The sequence below is a fragment of the Microcaecilia unicolor genome, chromosome 11, assembly GCF_901765095.1.
Source record: "Microcaecilia unicolor chromosome 11, aMicUni1.1, whole genome shotgun sequence".
NCBI classification, from domain to species: domain Eukaryota; kingdom Metazoa; phylum Chordata; class Amphibia; order Gymnophiona; family Siphonopidae; genus Microcaecilia; species Microcaecilia unicolor.
Window position 1 is genome coordinate 124,456,635 of NC_044041.1, and position 22,229 is coordinate 124,478,863.

At 45.1% G+C, this 22,229-nt stretch overlaps 1 protein-coding gene across 1 annotated transcript in view; it reads left to right on the top strand.

The window, feature by feature from the left end:
• The first annotated feature begins 3,963 nt into the window (after positions 1–3,963).
• VPS51 (VPS51 subunit of GARP complex) overlaps positions 3,964–22,229 on the top strand; it is a 55,562-nt gene continuing 37,296 nt past the window's right edge. The window contains exons 1-2 of the mRNA XM_030219365.1: positions 3,964–4,208; positions 12,602–12,731. Coding sequence (XP_030075225.1) covers positions 4,002–4,208; positions 12,602–12,731 — 337 coding nt within the window. The 5' untranslated portion in view covers positions 3,964–4,001. The remainder of the gene's footprint in view (positions 4,209–12,601; positions 12,732–22,229) is intronic.

The following is a 22,229-nucleotide window of genomic DNA, read 5'->3' on the forward strand; positions in this document are numbered from 1 at the left end:
CAAGAGATTTTAGGAAATCTCAATTGGTTACGTCCCTACTTGAAACTTCCTACAGAATTTTTACAACCCCTGTTTCTCGCATTAAAAGGTCATAAAACACCTGCTGAATTAATTACACTCACTGCATCGCAACAAACAATTCTGTCACAATTGGATCAAATCTTACAAACAAAATGGACAGATAGACGAGATGCATTTGCCCTTTTTTGTTTTTGCGTTCTCAAAGACCCCACCCACCGACAACCGTTTGGTGTCTTATATCAAGATACAACTCCTCCGAAATTGATAGAATGGGTCTATTTACAGAATACTCTCCATTCTACTATTACACAATGGCCCCAGCAACTAGCCTTGCTGATTACTAAAGCTCGAGAGCGAGCAACATTCATGACTGGTTTCGACATTCTTAAACTCATCATTCCTCATTCTTTGTGGCAGTGGGAAAAAATGATTCAGTTCTCCGACGACTTGCAATTTATTTTAGCCACTTATGTTGGTATTATAGATTGCCACTATCCTAAAGACCCTCGCATACAGGGCACATCCATTTTGCCAATCACTCTTCATGATCCCATTTCTTTACGTCCACTCCCTACTGCTCTCACCGTCTTTACAGATGGTAGTCCCACTCGTGGGGTGGTTACTTGGTACAATCTGAACAAATGGCACGTCAAATTTACCTCTCCACAAACCTCTGCTCAACGTTCAGAGCTTGCTGCCATCATCCTGGCTCTTTCTTTATTTTCAGATCAACCACTGAATCTTATTGTTGACAGTCAATATTGTGCTAATCTTGTCCGTCGCATGCCCGACAGTTATGTATCATTCAAAATGGATGCCTCTTTTTATGCTTTACTGTTAACCCTCCAAGGTTACTTGGAGAATCGCCTTTCTTCTCTCTTTATAGGTCATATCCGCAGTCATCAACCTTTTCCTGGTGGTCTGTCTGAAGGGAATGCTCGAGCGGATCGCCATCTTCATTTTTTCTCCACAGCACACTGCAGTCATGAACTTCATCATCAAAATGCACCTAGCCTAGCTCGCCAGTTTCAAATTTCTTTAGAAGAAGCTAGAGCTATTATCAAAAATTGTCCACAATGTTCCTTTTCAGCTCCTACTACCTTTTTTCCTGGAGTTAATCCTCGTGGTCTGGAAGTTAATAGCCTCTGGCAAATGGACGTTACTCACTTTCCCCCTTTTGGTCAATGGTCTAAGCTTCATGTGGTTGTTGATACTCATTCTGGATTTTTGTGGGTCACTGCACAAAAAGGGGAAACTACATCTCATGTCCGCTCTCATCTTCTCCAAACTTTTGCGGTCATGGGTGTTCCTAAAACTCTCAAGACAGACAATGCCCCTGCTTATACTTCCACCTCCTTACAGGAGTTCCTGACCCTCTGGCATATTGAGCACCTTTTTGGTATCCCCTATAACTCCACTGGTCAAGCTATTGTTGAACGTGCTAATCGCACACTGAAAACTGCTTTAAGTAATCTGACTACAAAAAAAGACGGTATTCTCCGTCATAGAGTAAGCATTGATGAATGCTTAGCACAAATCCTTTACACACTGAATCATCTCAATCTCATCAATAATCCTGCTACAAAAACTTTTTCTTCCAGATTTGAACAACATTTTCGTACTCCTGCCCCACCTTTATCTCGTCCTTTGGTCATATACCGACAACTACCTTCTGATCAGTGGAGTTCCCCTGTGCCTCTCCTTACCTGGGGTCGTGGTTACGCTGCTGTTCAAACAGATTCTGGCCCGGTGTGGATTCCAGCAAAGTGGGTGAAACCTCATGTCGTGGCATCAAGGTCTTCACAACCCAATTCCCAATTTCACACTCACCCTTCAAGGACCGCAGATGCAAACACGCAAACGGTCAGTGACTCGTCAACCTAATGCTCCTGTTACTTGGGGACAAATTAAAGCCTTGAGTCAACAAGCTACAGAGACTTTAGAAAAAGCTCATATTGAAAAGACTGATGATAACTTCGTAGTGGCTATTATTGCAGCGCTTAATGCTAATTCCATTACATTGCTTCTACTGTGTTGTTGTTTGTACATACCTTGTGGACAGTCACAATTACTTCCCACAAAAAATATTTGGGAAGCGTTTGCAATTTCACTGAACCAAACTGATTTCTGTCTTTCTCATCAAAAGGCAGTTGGAGAAGTTTTGGCAACTTGCCTGATTCCAGTATGTCATGATCCTAAAGATATGCAAAATGATACTTGGTTTTATTCACAGCTTCCTGTTAATTCATCCTATCGAAATGCTTCTTATGAATACCATAATTGGGGAACACAAACCCTGTTGCCGCCTACTTTGGCAATGCATGTGAGAACCAATCAAATAGCTAGTATCAATATGACATGTGCTCGTATGGTTAATTGTACCCGATCAAATTGTGTTAATTTTGGACCAACTTTGTTAAATTGTAGCTCCTACGAAAATGTTTCATATATTTATAAATTTACTCATTTACCCCCTGGCTGGTTTTGGTCATGTGGAATGTATACCTTTAATTATATTCCAGCTAATATATCTGATGGTACTACATGCTGTCTAAGTCGACTCACTATGGTACTTCCCAGTAAACATATTTTATTTTCTAACTCCTCACATATGCGATCCAAGCGTATGACCCTTGCTGCCAATTGCAATGATAATGTTAAATTTCTGAGTCAAACTGAATATCTGGCACTTGCATTTTCATTAATAGGTGTCCCTGCATTGGCAGCGGCAAATGCAAAAAATATTCGTGAATTAGCCTGTTGGGCAATTAAATCAATCAATGCAACCTCCACTGCTATTAGTTTACTTAATGCTGAGCAACAGCAATTACGTCATGGAGTTTTACAAAATCGAGCAGCCATTGATTATCTTTTATTACTTAACCATCATGGTTGCGAAGAGTTTCAGGACATGTGCTGTTTTAATTTATCTGACAATTCAAAGGCCATTGACAAACAATTAGCTTTCCTACGGAATTTAACTACTCATATTACTATTCATAATAACCTACTCTCTGATGTATGGGATCAATTGTGGCAATGGATCCCTTGGACCTGGCTCCGCCCTATTATCCAGTATTTAGTCATTGGTATTTTTGTTTTCACTATTTTTTGCTGTTGTATACAATGCATTCCTAACCTTTTTTCTTTATGTTTTCCTCGTCCATTCGCTCCAACACGTCACTCTGCTCAATATGTTTATAAGCTATTACAAACATCTCCACCTCCATCTCCAGCTGGCACACCACGGAGATTTCATTAAAAAAAAAAAAAAAGGTGGAGATGTAGATAGAATGTATTTGGATACAGGCAGCAGATGATGTTTTGTATATTCTTGAGAATCTAGCATGTGATGTTTTTGTTCTTTCCTGAGAAAGTAGCAGAATAGCAGGTGATGTTTGTACATTCCTGAGCAGGTTCACGAGCTGTTCATGTAGAGTTGTTCTTGTAAGCAATGCATGATCATGGTTGTGTAAGCAAAATGTAACCAATAGTAATGATAATACATGTAATATCCATGAATATTCATAGAGTATATAAGAAGGGGATTGACTCCCAAATAAAGAGTTTTTTGCCCAGACACACGAGAGGAGAGTTATTTTGCAACACTCTGCTATCAACTAATTCTCACCCAGTAAATAATTTTTGTTCTGACGGTCCAATAAGTTTGGGTTTTTTTTTCTCCAATCTAACTTTATTTGCTGGATGCCGGAGAAGCAGCTTTATTACATAAATAAAACTTCAAGCGAGTTTTATTAACACAGTGCGTTCGCACTATTCGCACAAACCTCACTACCATCTCTCCCTCTGTCGGGGCTTGTTGTTGCCGTAACATGAGCAGTAGACAATATGAGGGAGGGAGGTTTTGTGTATTCATTTCGCTCCCCCAGCCCTAAGGTGGCAACTAGCAAGTAGTGCTAGAGAGTCTAGAATTGTTTGAAGTGCGATAACTTTATTGTTCCCGGAAGTGCGGACAGAACATGGCGGTTTCACTCTCTGGCAGGGCCGGGCAGCTCCCAGAGCCGCGGGTCGAAGCAACAGAGGAGGAGGAGGCCGGGCGAAAGCGGAAGGCGCACGGTATGCTGAAGCTTTACTACGGCCTCCCCGCCAATGGGGAGGAGAAGGACCCCCTGGACCCCATCGACGTGGACGGTGCGCACTTCAACCCCGAGCTCTTTCTGAACAAGGTGAGCTGCTGTGAGTCAGAGAGGAGCCTGGAGTCCTCAGTAGACAGCTACCGTACCACCTCCAAGGTTTAGTGATGTCACATTACGTGAATGCTGGGACCTGTAGTGCCCGCGGAGGAAGAGGGGTTGTGTTGGCCCAGGGTCTTCTGTTGTTTCTAAATCTGGTAATATTACTTTACCCGTAGGCTAAAAAATCCAGGAATGTAATTTGATTTACAATAGTGATAATAAGTGGCATTGTTATAACAGTTTTCGAAAATATTGGGGAGGCATGGGTGTGAAAATCAACACAACTGAACTTACCCAGCCTGGACACAGTGAAGGTGTTTTTTTTTTTTTTTACATATTGGATGCGTTCAAGCACCTGCACCAGTAAAGATGGCTTCTGTGTCTGAACGAGACCAGAGACCCCAAGGGGAGGTGGCCTGAGTAAGGAAGGGTCAGCTGGCCTTGTCAGTTCTCATGACCGGTTCATCAATTTGCCCTAACAATAGGTTATCTAACACTGGCCTGCCAGGAGTTTCCACCTAGCCCCAGGTTCACTTTATCTGTGCCATGCCAGCACTGCAAAGATTTTTCAAAATTCATAGCCTGCATCTGCTGGATGCGCCTCTCCTTTGTCACTAAATCAGCAGAGGGTGGTGCATTGTTTTTGAAAATACCATCCCCTTCTATAGGAAACAGAAATGGCCAACGTGCCAAAGCATTGCTGTTGCCTACATGGAAAGATGAAGGCAGATAAAGACCATGCAGTCTATGCAGTCTGCCCATCCATACCCGTTATTCACTTTTTAACTCTCTTATAGATTCAGTGTACTTGACCCAAGCTTTCTTGAATTCAGATAGTTTTTGTCTCCACCACCTCCACTAGGAGGCCATTCCACTAATTCACCACCCTTTCCATGAAGCAGTATTTTCTCAGGTTACTTTTCTATCCTTTTTTGCCTTCATCTTATGCCGCCTCATTCCAGAGCTTCCTTTCAATTGAAATAGACTCGCTTCCTGTACATTTATGTCACATAGGAATTTAAATGTCTCTATCATATCTCCCCTCTCCTACCTTTCTCCCAAAGTATATGTATTGAGAGCTTTAAGTCTGTGCCCATACACTTTATGACGAACACCACTGAACATTTTAGTAGCCACCCTCTAGACCGAGTCCATTTTGTTTATATCATTTTGAAGGTGCAGTCTTCAGAATTGTACATAATACTCTAAATGAGGATTCACCAGAGTCCTATACAGAGGAATCATCACTTCTTTTTTTCTCTCCCCTCCCTATGCCCTGAAGCATCACTCTAGCTTTTGCCATTACCTTTTCTCCTTGTTTGGCTACCTTATTATCATCACATACAATCACACCCATGTCCTGCTCCCTTTCATTCAGAAAAGTTATTCATCCCCTAAACTGTACCGTTCCCTCAGGTTTTTGCTGCCCAAATGCATAACCCTGCACCCTTCACAAACGGGGTTTGAATCAACACCTCTGGAAGAAAAATATCCTCGGTTTCAGAAACAGTTGATTACCATCTAGTCAATTTAATTTTGGAATTCTGTTTTGTTGTTTTTCTTCTTCTCTCCTCTCATACCTAAAGTGTATTCTCTGGTGGTTCTTTTTTTTTACTACTGTTCTGCTGTCTCCACTTGTCGCCTTGGTGCTCTGACATTCTCCTTTGTCTTCCAGTAAAATTACTACTACTACTACTATTTAGCATTTCTATAGCGCTACAAGGCATATGCAGCGCTGCACAAACATAGAAGAAAGACAGTCCCTGCTCAAAGAGCTTACAATCTAATAGACAAAAAAAAAAAATAAAGTAATCAAATCAATTAATGTGAACGGGAAGGAAGAGAGGAGGGTAGGTGGAGGCGAGTGGTTACAAGTGGTTACGAGTCAAAAGCAATGTTAAAGAGGTGGGCTTTCAGTCTAGATTTAAAGGTGGCCAAGGATGGGGCAAGACGTAGGGGCTCAGGAAGTTTATTCCAGGCGTAGGGTGCAGCGAGACAGAAGGCGTGAAGTCTGGAGTTGGCAGTAGTGGAGAGGGGAAATTTTATGATGATGACTCTCAGATCCACCTCTCTTGAAATTTCACAAAAATTCTGGTCCTGTATCTCAGCCTGTTTATTTGGCATTAGCTTTGGATGATTCACTGCCACCTTAAAATTAAATTATTTTGCATTTGGCTTATTCGTTTCTAATCATATTTCAACATGAGTTATATTCAGGTAGAGTAGGTATTTTTTTTTTTTTTTTTTGTCGTGGAGGACTTACAATCTACAGTAAGTTTGTACCTGAGGCAATGGAAGGTTAAATGGCTTGCCTAAAATTATAAGGAGCTGCAGTGGAATTTGAACAAGCAGGGCCAGCGTTGGGGGTGGGCAACCACGGCAATCGCCATGGGCCCCAAATCTTCAGGAACTTGAAAGAGTCACAGCCTGCAAGCAAGCCTACTCCCTAGCATCTGCCCTGGGCCCCATCATGTCTAACACCGGCTCTGTGAGCAAGAGTTCCCTGGTTCTTAGCCTGCTGCTCCAACCAATAGGCTACTCCTCCCTTTCACCCTATCTCCATTTCTTTGGATAACATGTCATGGTCCTAATCCTCCATCAATCAATATATATAAATGGCGAGTGTCGTACTCACTCGCAAATGCGCAGTAGAGACCCTCTCTGCCCCGCCCCGCGTCAATACGTGATGACGAGGGCGGAACAGGGAGGGTCTCTACTGCGCATTTGCGAGGGACACCGCCGTCGCTAACACTCCCCCCACCCGGAGTCGCCGCCGCCACCCACCTTCCACCCGGTCGGGCCCTCGCTCCGCTATTGAAACAGCGAGGGTACGCAGCACACAGCTCTGCTGAGCTGCCGTCGGCCTTCCTTCTTCTCTGCCTGTGTCCCGCCCTCGACGACGTTATGTCACACGAGGGCGGGACACAGGCAGAGAAGAAGGAAGGCCACGGCAGCTCAGCAGTAGAGCTGTGTGCTGCGTGCCCTCGCTGTTTCAATAGCGGAGCGAGGGCCTGACCAGGTGGAAGGTGGGTGGCGACGGCTCCGGGGGGGGGGGACGAACTCGGAGGGGGAGCGGCAGCGGGGTGGGGGGCCTTTCAACCCCCCCCCCCCCATACTAGCCCGTTTTTACAGGCTGAACGGCTAGTAATTTTAGATTTGTCATCTGTCTCGTCTTTCCCTACACTTCCAAAACACTGCTACAGTGTGTCATTTCTTCCCATTTAACATTGCTAAAGTCTGTCCATTCATTTCTTCTTTTGCTTTGTATTATAAATGTTTATTGGCAAGAAAACCAAATATCAGTTATACAAGTAAGAACCAAAAAATATAATACAACATATCTGTCACACATATCAAACAGCAGCACATAATAGAAATAGAATTAAATTGTCCTTCATCCAAAATTGCAACAGGTGCACATACAACGTACTAAATATACAACCATATTAACATCCTAGAACACCCTGACCGAGCTACCAAAGTTCAAAGCCAATTATTAAGAAAGAGTCTGCCTGAATCAGTGTTGTAGAGCACAATTTTCTCTTTCAGATGGCTTTGAACTTTGGTACATTTTACCATTTGCGCTGACAGTGCCAAATTTGAAGAGATCCTGCAGGGCGGTTATAGATGCTGGTTAGTTGCAAATCTGGCAGTATTATGTTCAGCACAAGCATAAAAATTGTTCAAAATTTCAAGCCTGTATCTTTGTTTGCATGGAAGTTGTTGCAGTCTGAATATTGGTCCAAATATGTTCCGATGAGTCGCGACCAATTTTGATGCACACTTTGAGTCAACTTGTTTGACTGGATTTTGCATCCATAATGTTAAAATGTATTTCATCGGAATTAGCATCAAAAACTGTACAAGATTTGAATTTTTTAGCCATTCTTATAAATGTGTTTGGATTTTATTAGACCCCAAAAATGGCATTTTGGTAAATGTCACGCGCTCATGGACTGACAACCTTTCAGAAAAGGGGGGCTAGATCTGCAACTATTGCAGTTAGAGACCTCAAATTTTGGGAAACTTCGTTTAACACCTGACTCATGCAACAGATAAAATTTGAACAAAATTGGAGAACATGATGGTGGGAACTTTTTTTAATTTTAGACCACTTGGCATGGAATGACCCTTTACGAATGTATATTGTCAAAGAGAAGTTGGTGACTATAGAAAAAGTAATCAGGTGAAACCCAAGCGTCTGTCTGGGGAGATGGACATATCTAAATCCACACTTCACGGTTGGCTTAAAAGCCAAGAGAAGCTGCATAATTTTGTGAAGGATATTGATTCCAGTATGGGTTTTGCGTGAAAATGTGTTTGCTATTTGGCTACTCCAGATTTCATGAAAGCCAACAGTGGGAGGAAGGCGTACCAGTCAGAGGCCCAGTCCTGTAGGCCTAAGCTAAAAAGTTTAACAATGGCTTGAAAGGAGATGAATCCTTTCAGGCCAGCAAAGAATGGACCAAGGATTTTAATACATAATTTTAAGGTGAACTACAGGCGAGAATAACTTCAATGATCTCCAGTACATCAGATGTAACCAGCTTCTTGAAGAAATGTAAACATGAAAGAAATCATTTATTTAAAGCTGCATGGAAGTAAGGAGGGGACAGGAGGGAGTGGGAGGTTAGGGAATGGGTGGGTAAGAGAAATGACGTCAATGGTATAGGTTTCATATTAATAATAGAGGGGTAAGTTGGGGGACAAAAAGGGGGGAAACGATTGCTGATGTAATGATATGTTTCCATACCCTAGTGGACATTTATATAGTTGAGTTAGGGGTTACCTGACAAGGAAATACGTATTTTCTGCTGTGCCATCCATAAAATTGTTGAAAGGTAAAAGTGGTTGATATTGAACAATTTGATCTTTTATATGTTTATTAAGTTAAGTTCGATTTTCACCAAAGTTGCAGTCTAGGGGGGTGACCACAAGAACAAGGTTCCTTCCCTAACGTGCATGTCTATACTAGGCTATAAGCTGCAGTCGAATGGTTGAGCTGAGGGGAAACCAGGGGCTTAGACTTTTGACAGAGGGCCTGTACACATCTATGACTACAGCGGGTTTCTGCTACTATACTTCCCAGTCTTGCACAATTGGGGGGGGGGGGGGGGGTAATTGAAAAATACTTGACGGCACATGTTATCTCCTTTGTATTTACGTATACTAGAACACTTACTATTTTGTACATTGTGGTTCTTGGCTATGTATTGTGAGCTGATCCATCAATAAAAATTGTTGAAACTAAAGCTGCATGGAATGGGGTTAAGAACAAATCTATTGAGAATTGCTGGCTTAGAGGTCTTTTTACTAAGCTGCGTGAAAAAGGGCCCTGCACTAGTGGCGGGTGACGTTTTTCACGCATGCTAGGGCCCTTTATACCACAGCAGGTAAAAAGACCCCAGGCTCCTGCGCAAACCTGGCGGTAACCAGGCAGCATGCGGTGATGCCAGATTACTACCGGGTTACCGCCGTGCAAGCCATTTCCGGGGGTTTCCTTTTTCCCCAGGAAATGGTCCACGCTCGGGGCGGGACTACCGCCAGTGGCCTCGTTGGGCCGGCGGTAGTCCTGGAAGAGCAAGCGGTAAGCCCATGTTGGGCATACCACTGCTCTGTAAAAGGGCCCATTAAAGACCTTGGTGAGGCGTTCAACTCTCTGGCAGTAGGTGACAACACCTCATTTGACAAGGACAAATCAGACCACAGATTTAAAGGGTTTATAGAAGAACAAGAAGACCTATCAGCTGGGAAACCTAGCAAAGAAGAGAAATTGCAGCAACTGTATGATCTTGCAAAAGAATTCAATTTACAAACGACACCTGAAGAAATTAAGGAATGTCTGGAGTTGGATGAAGCAACAACAGCTCAGCATCTCACAGATGAAGGGAACTGCTGGCAACAAATGCAATGACGATGATGACACTGATGATACTGCTAGCAAAACCAACATTACAGATTCAGAAACCGGTTATCAAATGGATGGAAATGAACAATACCGAAGTCATAGACACTAATTCATGCTCAGCGTATAGCCAACATTATTAGTTTTTGCTGTTTTTAATTAGTCATTTTTTTATTCCTGACTTCAGATTTTATATAATAAGCATTACACCATTTGACATTTTAGTATAATATTGTCCTGTGCTGCACTCATGTGTTACTTGTAAATAAAGAACATTATTTTGATTTAATTTTTGCTGATCTCTGCATTATTCAGTTAGGCAATGGGTGATACTTATCATTGTTTAGCTCATTGAGTTTTTAGAACTAGCAAGACAAGTTATATAGCACAAAACAGATCTAAATGGAGATAAATTAACAGTTCTTCTAGCCTCTGGTCTGGTTTTTATGCAGTGACAAATCCTTGGATCCAGACCTCCGCATACTAAAGAGTCTCCACTCTATATAGAAAAGAAAAAGCCATATTTATGTCGCTCTCCCATGCCCTGATGATTAAAAGCAAACGTGGGTGCTAGAGGCCATTAGTGCTGTACTAGTTTCCACGTTTGCTCCCACCCAATGATCAGAGCCAGCGAGCAAGTGCAACAACAAGCTCACCGGCTTCATTCCCTATTCCTCCCCAATGCTCAGTGGGCAGTGCACCAAACAAGGGTGCTGCTTCTGCGGCAAACCCAGGACATTGGGGAGGAATAGGGAGACCCTGTCATGCATGCATTTGCATGCCCACAAGCTTCGCCTACATCCCCCCAAAGCAATCTGTTGCTCCCCCTCATCCTTGTGGCCTAGTAATACCCCCTCCCACCCGTTGATCAAAGAAAGGGACAGCTCCCTTACCCCCGCTGCGGCAACACAAGGGCTGGAGGTCTAATGAATCTCCATCTCCCCTACACACAACCCTCCCCAAGCAATATTTGGTGACGATATAGTCCTCCCTCACCCTGGCGGCCTAGTGCCGCCAGCCCCCAACCCCCCCCCCCAAACCTTTAAGAGGGAGGAGGGAGTAGCACTTCCTCCTCCTGCAAGTACCGCCTTCAAAATGGTGGCGCCTTGCCCAGTGCATCCTGGGATTCAATGGGCGGAGCTTTCCTACTATATGAGAGCCCCACCCAGGCAGGTCACCGACATTTTGAAGGCGGCACTTGAAGGAGGAACGAGCGCTACTTCCTCCTACTTAAAGGTACTGGGGGGCTTGAGAGGGTGGCACTGGCTACCAGGGTGAGGGGGGGGCTATAGGTTCACGCTGGACCACCAGGTATTGCATTGGGGGGGGTTGGAGATCCACCAGACCTCCAGCCCCTTTTGTTGATCAACAGGGGGAGAATAGGCCACCAGGGTGGGGGGGGGGGGGGCAATAGGGTCCACTGCACCATTTTTCATCAAGATGAGCTCCTCTTTCAATTTATTTTTTTTTTTTAGCTGAGATGTTGGTGTAACGTTTGAGTCAAGGTGTGCATGGAGACATCTGGGCCCCATTCCCTCCCATTCCTTTTCACTTCCAAATCATCCTGTTTTGTCCCAACAGTAGTAATGATTTTTTTTCTCCTCATTGCCGGTTTCCTGTTGTCCCTATCCCCACTTCTAGTTTGACTATCTCTTTAGAAGCATACAGTACCAGTGTGCCATTACATAATTTTTGATATACACATTTTGTTCAGTTTTCTAAATCCTCTGGATTCATCCCATTTCTTCTACATTATTTTTGTTGCATTGCCAGCTTTCCTACAGCTTTATGTGTAACATTGTGTCTTGTTCACATGAAATATTATTGCTTTTTGGACTTATTATTTGGGTGTAGAAATTTCAGACTTCAATAATTAATTGTTAATGTGCTACAGGTGATCATTTTGTTTTTCATCCAGTAATGACAGGTTAGTAGGTTGTTCTGGGTCATTGGGGATAAGGCTTAGCTGGGCATGCACACAGAGTACAGGTCTCTACACAACAGCCTTGTTGACCACCCCTGTAGGTCTGATCTTTTTTAGTCTGTCTAGAATGAATATGTATGAGGAATATTTGCATGCATCAGTGTGGTTCTCATGCATGTTCATTCTGGACAGCTCAAAAATTCAACCCGGTTAGAGTCCCAAAGATCAGATCAGGGGCCACTGGCATTCTTGCCGTTGCCATCTGAGGGGTTTCCTCATTTTGCTTCTTTGGAAATGAAAACCATTAAGCCAAATACACCAGTAAAAAAGAGTTTTCGTATGTAATTTTCCACCAGCAGGTTGAGGCTGAGTAAGTCCCATCCCAGAGTCTGTTTTTACTATGGTCCTGAGAGAGAATTAAAACTCTGAGCATGCCCTGCAGGCCCAACTTGCTCAGTCCCTAATGACCTGGAATCAGGTGCTAGCCTAACTATCCAGCCAGAGGATGGAAAATGTCTGGCTTAGGCATCTAACTCTCTGCCTTCTTCCCCCCAGCTTCGCAAGGAGTGCCCCCTGCCACAGCTAATGGACTGTGAGGCAGACATGGTGAAGCAGATCCGAGCCCTAGACAGTGACATGCAGACACTTGTGTACGAAAACTACAACAAATTTATCTCAGCTACAGGTACCATATTCCCCTTTCTGCATTCTTCTCCTCTAGGCATCTGCTCAGACTGTATTTTAGAACACTGGAAAATGTGGGGTTAATAGTGCATAACTCAATATCCTTCAGGACATGACATAACTGTGCACTTTCCAAGCATAGATGTTGAAATGTTTCCAGTCACTGATACACAAATGGCAGAGGATGTTCTTTTGTCCTGAGTACACAAAGATCCCCAGGCTGTTTACTAGTGCAGAGGCAGTTTGCATGCTCCCAGCATTTGAGCAGCAGCTGCCTCTTGCTCATAAAGGTGGATGTTGCAAGTTGTAACTCTTGAAGATAACTTGAACATGAGGACTTTAATCTTGAATGTGGTGGAACCTTTACTTCTGTGTCTCCTGCTAAATTTGTACTTTATCTTGTTCCCCTCTCTCTCTTTCTCTCTTTAATTCCAGGAAAGCAATTAGGTTCAAGTTACTGTTCTAAGAGGGTAAATTTTTAAAAATGTTCTGCATATAAAAGGGCAAAACAAGGACAGTGTCAGGCAACTTATGCAGTCTGGGCCCTGAAAATGGCAAGGACAAATCAAGATCAAATATGCATTTTTTATTTTTTGTATTTTTATTACATTTGTACCCCATGCTTTCCCACTCATGGCAGGCTCAATGCGGCTTACATATGTAGTATCATATCATACCTTATGCTATGAGTTTATCTCGTTGGGCAGACTGAATGGACCATACAGGTCTTTCTTGGCCATCATCTGCTATGTTACTATGCTATGTAATCTTCATTAAAGTGTAAATAGCATCAAGAAGGCAAAATTTGGTCTTACCTGATTTTTATTTCTTTCACTGACTCCTGCTAAACTAGTTTAGACCAATGGCTTGTGTTCCCCTATCAGCAGAAGGAGATAGAGAAGCTGAACTCTTCCAGTGACATCACAGTACAAGTCGTGGTGCAACCTGGAACTAGTCAGTATACTTATGCCAAAACCGGAACTAAAAAAAATGTTATTTACTAGGCGGCACTCAATGAGTTAATGAAAAAAGTTGAAGACTGCCCCCAAAGCACAACACAAGAAGAAAGAAAAGCTATTGGGGGAGACCAATGTAATTCCAACCAGAGGAAACAATTAATTGATAATACTAAAAATATATAAGATACAAAGGCTGATAAGTCCAAAATATCAGGAAGACTGAATGGACTTGACACAGTCCTGCGTTTTGGTGCAGCAAGCACCTGCCTCAGGAGTCAGTTATTCCAGTCTAGTTGACTTTGCAAAATGGTAGGCAAGTGAATGGCAGTTCAGGGATTTCAGCCAATAAGTCACACTATAACATAAAGCTGTAACACTATCAAAATGATTAAACATGTATACATTTAATTGTTTATGTGTCAAAAGACACGTTCATTCTCCTTGATATTTTGGACAACCTGAGGGTGTGATACGTTTTTAGTGCAGCTTAGTAAACAGGGCCTTTTGTATCTTATTTAGTTAGAAATGTTTAATAGTAGTAGTAGTAGTTCTAGTATTATCAATAAATTGTTTTCTCTGGTTAGAATTGCATTGGTCTCCCCAAATTGTTTTTGTTTACTCAATGAGTTAATACATCAGTGAACAGTGAAATCGTTAGCTTATGAGGCCTTGACTAATCCTGGTCGCTAGGTTGCCATGACACCTAGAAATTCTACACTGGTGTCTGGGATTTAATGCCCCTCCAAATTTTAGTGTTTTATATATATAACACTACTCGGCACACTTCTGTCCCATGATTCGGCGCTCTATGTGAGCTTCAGCCGAATGGTGTAGGAAGCTCAGGAGTTTTGCGGGACCTGAAACTGCGAGACCAGCTCAAACTTCCTGTACCACATGGCTCAAGTTTACACGAGAGCTGAATCGCAGCAGGGGCTAAGAAGCATTTTATTTCCTATGCAAAGGCAGCCTACGAGGTGAGAGGGTGAAGGCTGAGGGGGTTGAGTGAAAGAGGGAGTGGGTGAAGGCTGAGGCGGGTTTGAGAGAGTGGGTGAAGGCTGAGGCGGGTTTGAGAGAGTGGGTGAAGGCTGAGGCGGGTTTGAGAGAGTGGGTGAAGACTGAGGGAGGGTTTGAGAGAGTGGGTGAAGGCTGGGGGTTTTGAGAGAGAGGGCATGGAGGAAGGCTGAGGGGGGGGGGGGTTAAGAGAGAGAATGGGTGAAGGCCGAGGGGGGTTGAGAGGGAGAGAGTGGGTGAAGGCTGAGAGAGGTTTGAGAGAGAGTGAGTGGGTTAAGGCTGATGGGGGGGTTTAAGAGAGAGAGAATGGGCGCTGAGGGGAGTTTGAGAGAGAGTGGGTAAAGGCTGAGAGAGGTTTGAGAGAGAGAGTGAGTGGGTTAAGGCTGAGGGGGGGGGTTAAGAGAGAAAGAATGGGCGAAGGCTGAGGGGAGTTTGAGAGAGAGAGTGGGTGACGGCCAAGGGGGTTGAGAGAGAGGGAGTGGGTAGGGGTTGAGAGGGAGGGAGTGGGTGAAGGCTGAGGGGGATTTGTGAGAGAGAGTGGGGGAAGGCTTGGGGGTTTGAGAGAGAGTGGATGAAGGCTGATGGAAGGTTTGAGAGAGACATAGGGTGAAGACTGACGGGGAGATTTGAGAGAGAGAGAGTGGGTTGCTGAGGGGGCTTGAGAGAGAGTGGGTGAAGGTTCTGGGGGGGTTGAGAGTGGTGAAGGTTCTGGGGGGGTTGAGAGAGAGTAGGTGAAGGCTCTGGGGGGGTTGAGAGAAAGAGGGGAAGGCTCTGGGAGGTTGAGAGAGTGGGGGAAGCTGAGGGGGGAGTTGAGAGAGTGGGGGAAGGCTGAGGGAGAGTTGAGAGAGAGTGGGGGAAGGCTGAGGGGGGAGTTGAGAGAGAGAGAGTGGGGGAAGGCTGGGGGGAGTTGAGAGAGAGTGGGGGAAGGCTGAGGGGGGAGTTGAGAGAGAGAAAGAGAGTGGGGGAAGGCTGAGGGGGGAGATGAGAGTGGGGATAGGCTGAGAGGGGTTGAGAGAGAGATGGAATGGGGAAAGGCTAGGGGTGTTGAGATAGGGGGAGTGGGGGAATGTTGAGCCGCTCTTGCTGCAGCCCTTAGTTTATCGATCTAGTGGCGGGAACCTCCAGGGCCATGTCCATGATGATGTCAAGGGTGTGAAAGAATGTAGTTCATGAAAGCCCAGACCCTCTTCCGCCATCTTTGCAACTCTGGAGTTCCAGGCTCGCTAGTTCCTGAGTTCTAGCCTTACTCATTCCTGAAGTGCCAGCCTTGCCATGTCCTGTGTTCCAGTCTCACCTAGCTTTTGAGTCCCCACTTTTCTCCATTGTCTTGGACTTCTGCCGCAGCTGGGCCTACGACTATGGTCCAGGGGCTCACTAACTTGGAACACAACAACTTGCAAAGGCCATGAGCTCGACGGAGTCACCAGTCTTACAGTTGCTACAACAGCTTGTTCTTCAGCTACAGCAACTATCCGGGGTTGTTCAAACGCTGACCCATCAGATGGTCAGTATTCAAGGGCCAGACGCAACCCTAGGGGCAGCCTCACCCTCTGTTATAGAACCTGGATCAGCCGTTCTCCCTAGTGGCATAGGAATCTGTGCTCCTCCACCTCCTCAATTTGATGGGAACCCCAAAACATGCCAGGGATTTCTGAATCAATGTCAATTGTATTTGAATTACAAGCTAGCGGCTTTGTGTCTGATAAGGCCAAGGTAGCCTATATCTTTTCCTTTCTTACTGGTCCTGCCCTTGCCTGGGGCTCTCCTATCAGGGAGAGGAACGAGCCTATACTGAATAACCTGGCAGAGTTTCTGATCCACTTTTGCAGGATCTTCAAGAAGGCTTTCAAAGCTACCTCCGCAACCATGGATCTACTGAACCTACATCAGGGATCCCTGTCCATCGGAGATTATTCCATTCGGTTCCAGACCTTAGCGGCCGAACTGGAATGGAATAACAAAAGCCTAGCCTCCATGTTCTGGCAAGGGGTGTCCTCTGTGATTAAGGATGAATTGGCCGGACGTGAACTTTGATGATCTGATTCTCCTATGTACACGAGTAGATACCTTTTTTCATGTGTGAACCCTGGAACATCATGCCAGTCACAGACCTGTCCAGGTGGCTCCCAGATTTCAACGCAGACCTATGTCACTCCCCTCATAGTCTTCATCTTCTGAGCAATGAGAAGCCCATGCAAATGGACCTATTGGGACTTTCAGACCAGGAGAAGAAACTGAGACGGGCACAGGATCTTTGTTTGTATTGCGGCAAAAAAGGGCACTATGCCCGTTGAGGCCCAAAGAAGCTGGGAAACCAGCAGACCTAGGGAGGCAGGACTAGGACCTTCCCCATGAATTCCCCGCTCACAATTACTGGTTCCAGCCATCATCGATGTGGAGCCCGAATTCTTCACTGAGGCATTCGTAGATTCCGGGGCAGAAGGCAACTTTATTGATGAGGCCTTAGTTCGTCATTTCCACATTCCCACACAGAAGTTACCTCATCCCATCCCAGTGTCTTCCATGTATGGACACATTCAGGGAGTCCTCAAGGCCAAGACACTCCTGCTCAGCCTCCAGATTGGGCTTCTACATAGAGAAGCCATAACCCTGTATGTTCTGCAGATTGTCTATAAACCCCATCATCCTAGGTCTCCTTTGGTTAAAATGGCACAACCCCCCAGATCGACTGGGAACAAGGCCAGTTAATGGCTTGGGGTTCATCCTGTAGGGGATGGTGTTTGGACTCCATTATGCTTCCCAAGTCAGTGGCCATCCATATCCTAGAGGTCGGGCGGACCGTGCCCCAGGCCTACCAAGAGTACACTGGCATCTTCTCTAAGCGAAGGGCAGAAACTCTCCCACCTCACTGTAGCTATGACAGCCCCCATTGAATTGTTACTCGGGAAGACACCCCCTGGAGCAAAGTTTATCCGCTTTTCTGCTCTGAAACCAAAGCTATGTCCATCTACATCAAGGACAATCTGCAACATATGCCCCTCTAAGTCTCCAGCTCGAGCTGTATTCTTTTTCATGGACAAGGAGGATGGGGGGCTATGGCCATGCATCAATTTCAAGGACTTGAACGCAATTACTGTGATGAACAAATACCCCCTACCACTTATCTCTGAAGTATTCAACCGACCCCAGGGAGCATGTATCTTTACCAGATTGGATCTGCGGGGCGCCTATAACCTCATTCGTATGAGAAGGGGAGATGAGTGGAAAGCAGCCTTCAACACCCGGGTTGGGCATTATGAATATCTGGTTATGCCCTTTGGCCTTGTGAATGCATCGGCTGTCTTACAGAATTTCAGCTATGAGATCTTCCGGGATCTATTGTACAAGTGTGTGCTTGTTTACCTCAATGATATCTTAATCTTCTCCGAATCCCTGGAACAGCATAGGTGACACTTCAAGGTTAGTGCTTCTGCATCAGAATCTGTTATTTGCCAAATTGGAAAAATGTGTATTTGAGTGCCCTGAGTTGTCCTTCCGGGGGTATATAATTTATTTATTTAAAATTTATATATCACCTTAAAGCCTAGGTGGTTTCCAAAATTACATACATAATGAAAAAACAAGACACAAAAAAATACAAAACAATCCAATTATTACCCACTAGATGAAATCAAATAAACATGGGCTGCATATGGACCCGGTCAAGCTGTCTACTATTCTCTACTGGCCTCAGCCTTTGGGCCGCTGAACCCTCCAGAGGTTCTTGGTTTTGCCAACTACTATCGTCAATTCATCTTGAATTACTGTACCATTGCAGCACCTCTGACGGCCCTTAACCGAAAGGTTGCGAACCCCATGGGATTGGCCACCTGAAGCCATAGCTGTGTTTGATCACCTTAAGCAGGCCTTTATGACTGCTCCGATCCTCCAACATCCTGATCCTGAGAAAAGTGTTTTATGTTGAGATTAATGTGTCTGCATCTGGAACTGGCGCCATCCTATCCCAGTTTCATTCCAGCAGAAAACTGCTTCCCTGTATCTTTTTCTCACAGAAATTCTCTTCTGCTGAGAAGAACTATACCATCGGGGATCAAGAACTATTGGCCAACAAGTTAGCACTGGAGGAATGGCGCCACTTACTTGAGGGGGTGGTTCCCCTTCATTGTTCTGACCACAAAAATCTGTTATATCTTCAAGAGGCTCGCCAACTTAATCCTCGACAAGCCCAATGGTCCTTACTTTTCTTTTGACTTTCAATTGCGCTTCCGACCACCAGCAGAGAAGAATATTAAGGTGGATGCCTTGTTGCTATCAATGGAAACAGATGAGGAAGCGCCTGAGCTCCAGCATGTCATCGACCCAACCCGAATCCTAACTGCCACCATTACGTCTGTACTACCAGGCAAGACTTTTGTCCCTAGATGACTGCGAGAGGATGCCCTCAAGTGGGGACACGATGCAAAGACCATTGGCCATCCAGGAATTCAAGGTACAATGGAGCTAATCTCCCACTCTTATTGGTGGTCCTCTCTAAAGGTAAACATAAAGGAGTTTGTCTCAGCCTGTCTTGTGTGTGCCCGCCAGAAGCCCTTTGGGTCTTCTGCAAACACTTCCTGTTCCCAAAAAAACATGGACATACATTTTTATGGACTTTATTATGGATCTCCCCTCTCTAAGGGTCATACTACCATTTGGGTGGTGGTGGAGGACCGTTTCTCAAAAATGGCCCACTTTGTGCCTCTTGCTGGATTACCAACTGCACCCATGTTAGCCCATCTCTTCTTCAAAGAGATCTTCCGACTGCACGGCTTGCCTATATCTATCGTGTCAGACCGAGGGGTGCAATTCACCTTCAGATTCTGGTGGTCTCAGTCGCTCACTACAAATGAAACTAGATTTCTCTTCAGATGAACAGGCAAACAAAGGATCAATCAGAGCCTGAAGACCTTCTTGCGGGCCTATATTTCTGTTCTTCAAGACGACTGGGCTCAGCTCCTACCATGGGCAGAGTTTTGTCATAACAGTCACGTCAGTGCATCCACTGGGGCCTTTCCCTTTGGATCATCTGTGGATACCCATGCTTGTGTTACCGGCCCCAGAGGGCCCTGCTGTTGAGGAAACTGTCACTTCATTTTCCCAGGTCTGGAAGACCACCTGACGAGAAAAGATGCCTAACAACCCGCTTCCAGATAAGGGGACACGGTATGGCTTTCCACATAAAACTTGCATCTTAAAACACCCTCAACCCAGTTCGCCCCTCGCTTCATCGGGCCATACTTAGTGATGAGCCAGATTGGGCCTGTTATCTACCAGTTAAGGCTTCCGGTTAGCTTATGTTTACAACACTTTCCATGTATCACTGCTGAAACCATTAATATTGAGAAAGATAGCTAAGGCTTTTCCCACCCCACTACCAGTTGAGACAGACCCAGAAAAGGAGTACGAGGTTTAGGATATATTGAATTCTCGAAGGGTACAAGGCAAGTTGCAGTACCTTGTTGCCTGGAAGGGCTTTTTTTTCCAGAGGACAATTCTTGGGAGCCTGCAACTCTAATCCGTGCTCTAATCCTTCTCTGAAGATTCCACCGCCTGTTTCCTTGCAAGCCCAAACCCAGGACCCGACGCAGGAGGGGTGCAGCTCTTTGTTTATCGGGCTAGCAGTGGGAAATTCAAAGGGTGCGTCCACGATGATGTCTGGGTGTATTTCACGGAAGCCCAGACCCTCTTCTGGTGCCTTTGCAATTTGGAGTTCCAGCCTTGCCAGTTCCAGAGTTCCAGCCTCGCCTAGCTTTTGAATCCCTGATTTTCTCCATTGCCTCTGACTTAGAGGTGACCTGTCTTCTGCAGCCAGTCCTGTGACTGTGGTCCAAGGACTCACTACCTTGGAACACAGCATTGTCTATGTCATGTTAATCTTATTCTTGCTATACAACACCTTGAGTGAATTTCTTCAAAAAGGCGATGGTAAAAATCCTAATAAATAAACAGCCATAATGAAGGATAAGGAGGAGATCCGGTGGTAGTGAGGAGTTTATAAGCAGTAAGGAGAAATTAGTCCTTACCTGCTAATTTGCTTTCCTTTAGTCCCTCCAGACCAGCCCAGTGCTTTACTGATGGGTTGTGCACACCTTCCAGCAGATGGAGGCTGAGAATTCTGACTCATCATAGAGAGCCAATAGAAGCCCTAGCTAGATAGAATAATCCAGTACACAGTACCAAAGCAGGAAGACAGAAAAAAAGCTGCTGTGCACCCAGGAACTTGAGCAGCCAATGCCACCAGTCTCGCACGAGACTGTGCGACATGCAAATCGTGCCTGACTCACCTGAGGAGGCACCAATTCAGAGCATGAGATGGCCCAAACGAATACAACAAAAACATATTGTTTGGGTTTTTTTTCCAAGGAGCAATTTCTGACAAACGAAAACCAACAACACAGCTCTCCTCAAGACACAAAACAGAATATACCTATTGCTGAACGGGAGGGATCTGGGCTGGTCCGGAGGGGTTAAAGGAAAGCAAATTAGCAGGTAAGGCCTCTTTTCTCCTTCCTTAGCATCCCTCCGGACCAGCCCAGCGCTTGACTGATGGGAAGTAACAGAGCAGTAAAGTCATGGGTGGGACCCCAGCAACCCCGCTGTGAGGACTTGTGCCCCAAACATGGTATCTTGTCAACCCTGTACATCCAATCTGTAATGATTGGCAAAGGAATGTAAAGAGGACCAAGTTGCCGCTCTACAGATCTCCAACAGAGGAACTAAACACCGCTCAGCCCAAGAAGTAGCCTGACCTCTGGTAGTGTGGGCCTTTACTCCCGCCGGTGCTGGCCTGCCGGCTAAAAGATAAGCAAAAGCAATCATATCCTTGAGCCAGCGAGCAATAGTGGGCTTAGAGGCCCCCAGACCCTTCCAAACTCCACCAGTGAGGACAAACGAGCAATCTGTCTGCCGGAAATCCTCCATAAGCTTCAAATAGAATTTCAGCGCTCTTCTGACATCCAAACACTTAAGCCGGCGCTGCTCTTCCAAACCTGAGGAAGACCCCTGGACGGGTAAAACCACTGACTGAGAAACATGAAAGCGTGATAACACCTTGGGAATAAAGGAAGGAACCGGTCACAAAACCACGCTGTTTTTTGTAAACTCCAAAAACCACCTTGAGAGTCAAGTCCTTCAAAGTACAAGTGTCTAAAGGTTCGAAGGGAGGACGAGACAGAGCCGAGAGAACTAAATTAAGATCCCACAAGGGAAAAATAGCCCACTCGGGAGGCCGCACCAGGTCCACTTCCCGCAAAAAATGAACCACATCTGGATGAGAGGCCAGAGACTTACCCTGCACTCGACCTCGAAAACAAGATAAAGCCGCAATCTGAACTTTCAGCGGGGACAGTGCCAACCTTTGTCTAGCCCCCGTTGTAAAAAATCCAAAACCTGTGCAACGTAGGCCCTGAAAAGGAGAAACAGCCAACTCATCACACCACGCCTCAAAAACTCTCCCTGATGTAATTAAGCAAAGTAGAACGGCGCCGGGACTTTAACATGGTGGCCACTACTCCTGCCGAGTAACCTCT